Here is a 2,902-nt window from a genome sequence, read left to right as displayed (position 1 = left end):
CTACTATTACTAGAGCATTTTTAAAAACGTTTCTTTTTGTGGTCCGGTCCACTTCATATTAATTATAAAGCCCAGTGGGCTAGTTTACAAACAGAACTCGGGGAGGAAAATAATCCAATATATGTTAAGCCCAAAAAACAGTGAAAAGGATAAGATCAGCTCTTGTCCAATTTAGAAATCGAGCTTATAAACCGATTCGTGAAAGTTTTGGTTTTCTGTAACACTTTATTTAAACATCAATAGATCACCCACACACACAAAACTTGAGAGAAGAAAAAAAATAAGAATAACAAAAGGTGTATTATCACCTAGACAATTGGGACCGTTCTATTCCCATTGTTGGTGTTCTCATGATTGTCTCCATTTTCACCAGATATTTCTTCAAGCGACTTACCTTTAGCTTCAGGCACCAACAAAGTGAAGAGAATACCCAAAAAGCTAACTACACCTAACATGATAAGCGAGTTCCTGACACCAATCCCTGGAGGATATCCTGCACTTGTCTTGTTCTTATCTGGACTTTGAGCCAAGTACAAAAACCCAAAAGCACCAACAATTGCACCCAATTTTCCTGATGCTGCAGAGATACCATGGCATGTGGATCTGAACCGGGCCGGAAATATCTCAGCCGGTACAACAAAGGTTGTAACATTAGGTCCAAAGTTGGCAAAAAAGAATGTTAACGAGTACATGACAACGAATCCGATTCGGTTCTCCTTGTGAGTCCAGTGGTCGTAAGGAATAGCTAGAGCAAACATAAAGACCGTCATGAAGAAGAATCCCATCAGCTGTATAGCAAATCTTCCAATGACGTCGATGAACGCAACTGTGAACCAGTAACCAGGCATCGTGCTACACAAGGCAATGAGTGTTTGCGCTCGTGCGATCTTGAAAACTTCTTGAATCGCGCTCATGGTTTGAGCCGGAGGTATCCAGCCAATTGCACTGAAAATATCTTTCTGGAAAAGGTTTGAACTGTAGAAAGCGATGTCGAGAAGGAACCATGTTGATGTAGTACCAAGCAAATGAAGTCCATGACGTTTCATGAATTCCTTGGAGAACAAGGAATATGATTTAGACTTATCATTTGAGATATATTCGACTATCCCCTGCTCCGCCTCTATCTCCACTTGCAAAACCCTAGCCATATCTGAAGCAGCTTGCTTTGCGTCTTTAGCAACCAAAGCTGTGTATCTTGCGGTTTCAGGCATCCTTGACCTAGAGTAAAACGTCATTGCCGCAGGAAGAGCACCAAACATCAGGATTATACGCCATACAAAATCTGCTTGTGGAATCGTGGATCTCAAGGCATCTTCCGCATAGGTAGGAGCAGGGAACTTAGCTTCAAAAACAGCTGAAATAATAATAGCAAAAATACCACCAGCCATAATCCCAAACCCTTGCATGGCGAAAACCGCCGCGATAAACGCACCACGAGTCTTCTTGTTAGCGTATTCAGACATGATCGTAGCGGACAAAGGATAGTCACCACCAATCCCAAACCCAAGCCAAAACCTAAAGAAACATAGCGTGGCCATCACAGATTTTGGCTTGTGCCCGAAAGAGAGACCAGAGGCTACAGAGCAAAGGATCATGATCATCAGCGTCATACCGTAAACTTTCTTCCTCCCGAGCTTATCACCAAGCCACCCGAAAAAGAGTTGACCGGTGAGGGTCCCACAGAAGGCAACGCCGTTGACGGCGGCGGCAACGTTGGGAGGGAGAGTCCCAGGCACCTTGGAGCCTTCTACGTGGTAGTAAATGCGGCCGAGGAGCTTTGTAACGAGAGAGATGCAGAAAAGATCGTAAGCGTCCGTGAAGAATCCCATTCCGGCGATTACAATCGCCGTGAAATGGTACCATTGCGTCTTGGCTACATCAAGTGCATTCAACACTTGTAACTGATCTCCTGGCATTCTTATTCACCTCTGTAATTTCATCACAAAATTAATATTAGTATCATTTTGGGGTCTTAAAAGATCGACTTATGAAGCATTTGCTGAATGTTCAAAAGAAAAAAGCAAGCTATGTTGACCAAGACTGAAATAAGCTAACTGGCAATTTCAAAGCGATTAGTAAATTGCATGTGTATATTTTACTAGAGAAGTTGTGAAATAACTTTTAACCAAAAAGGAGTTTTCACTTTTATGTAAAGCACTTTTAATTAAGCATTCATAAAATACAAAATAAAATAAAAATGAAGTGATGATAAAGTCAACTCCAGTGTTCTGAAGATTTAGTTAAACCATACTACACACATGAAGAAATAATGTTTTGTCGAAATAAAATTTTACAAGTCTTTTTTGCTATTAGTTTGTGTGAATAGTCATGATTCATGCACTAAACAAACAATAATGATTTCTAGAAATGGAGAAATCTAGCAGATAGGTTTCAAGATAACTAATCCTAAATCCTAGTTAGTGATCCGAGAAAGTTAGAAAACACATAATTTTATTAAAACCAGTACTAACAGAACACAATTTAAATTGATCCATAAATCACTAAAGACAAAGACCAAACAGAGAATGAAGATAAAGAGAGAACCACATAAACAAAAATATATATCGTCCTAACTCCTAAAAGAAATTAGTAATGATCAGATTATTATACATTAGCATCCAAAACATAAATGAAAAGTGAGACTTACATGGATATACAATGATCTTCCTTTATTTCTTGGGAAAATGTAGAGCAGGCGAGGAAGTGGAATGTTGTTGAAGCTGCTGATGAAGAAGGATAGAGTGCAAGTTTTAAACGGCCATTTATAAGCAACTCTATATGCGATACTACAGTTGCTATTTCGGTGTATATTATCCCTCAAACGGTCGTGTTGGCTATATTCATTATTTTTCCTCTTTTCTTATTAACTTTTATTTTACTCGTTTAGGTATTACTAGGGGTC

General features: G+C 39.3%; 1 protein-coding gene across 1 annotated transcript; it reads right to left on the bottom strand.

The window, feature by feature from the left end:
• Window positions 1–308: 308 nt before the first annotated feature.
• Window positions 309–1,916, bottom strand: LOC106333379 (inorganic phosphate transporter 1-4-like). The gene has a single exon (XM_013771833.1). The coding sequence runs from the start codon at window positions 1,914–1,916 to the stop codon at window positions 309–311; it is 1,608 nt and encodes a 535-aa protein (XP_013627287.1).
• Between the last annotated feature and the right edge of the window lie 986 nt (window positions 1,917–2,902).

This window comes from Brassica oleracea, chromosome C3, assembly GCF_000695525.1.
Source record: "Brassica oleracea var. oleracea cultivar TO1000 chromosome C3, BOL, whole genome shotgun sequence".
NCBI classification, from domain to species: domain Eukaryota; kingdom Viridiplantae; phylum Streptophyta; class Magnoliopsida; order Brassicales; family Brassicaceae; genus Brassica; species Brassica oleracea.
Note: the sequence above shows the minus strand (reverse complement) of the source record. Positions and strands in the feature narration are given on the sequence as shown.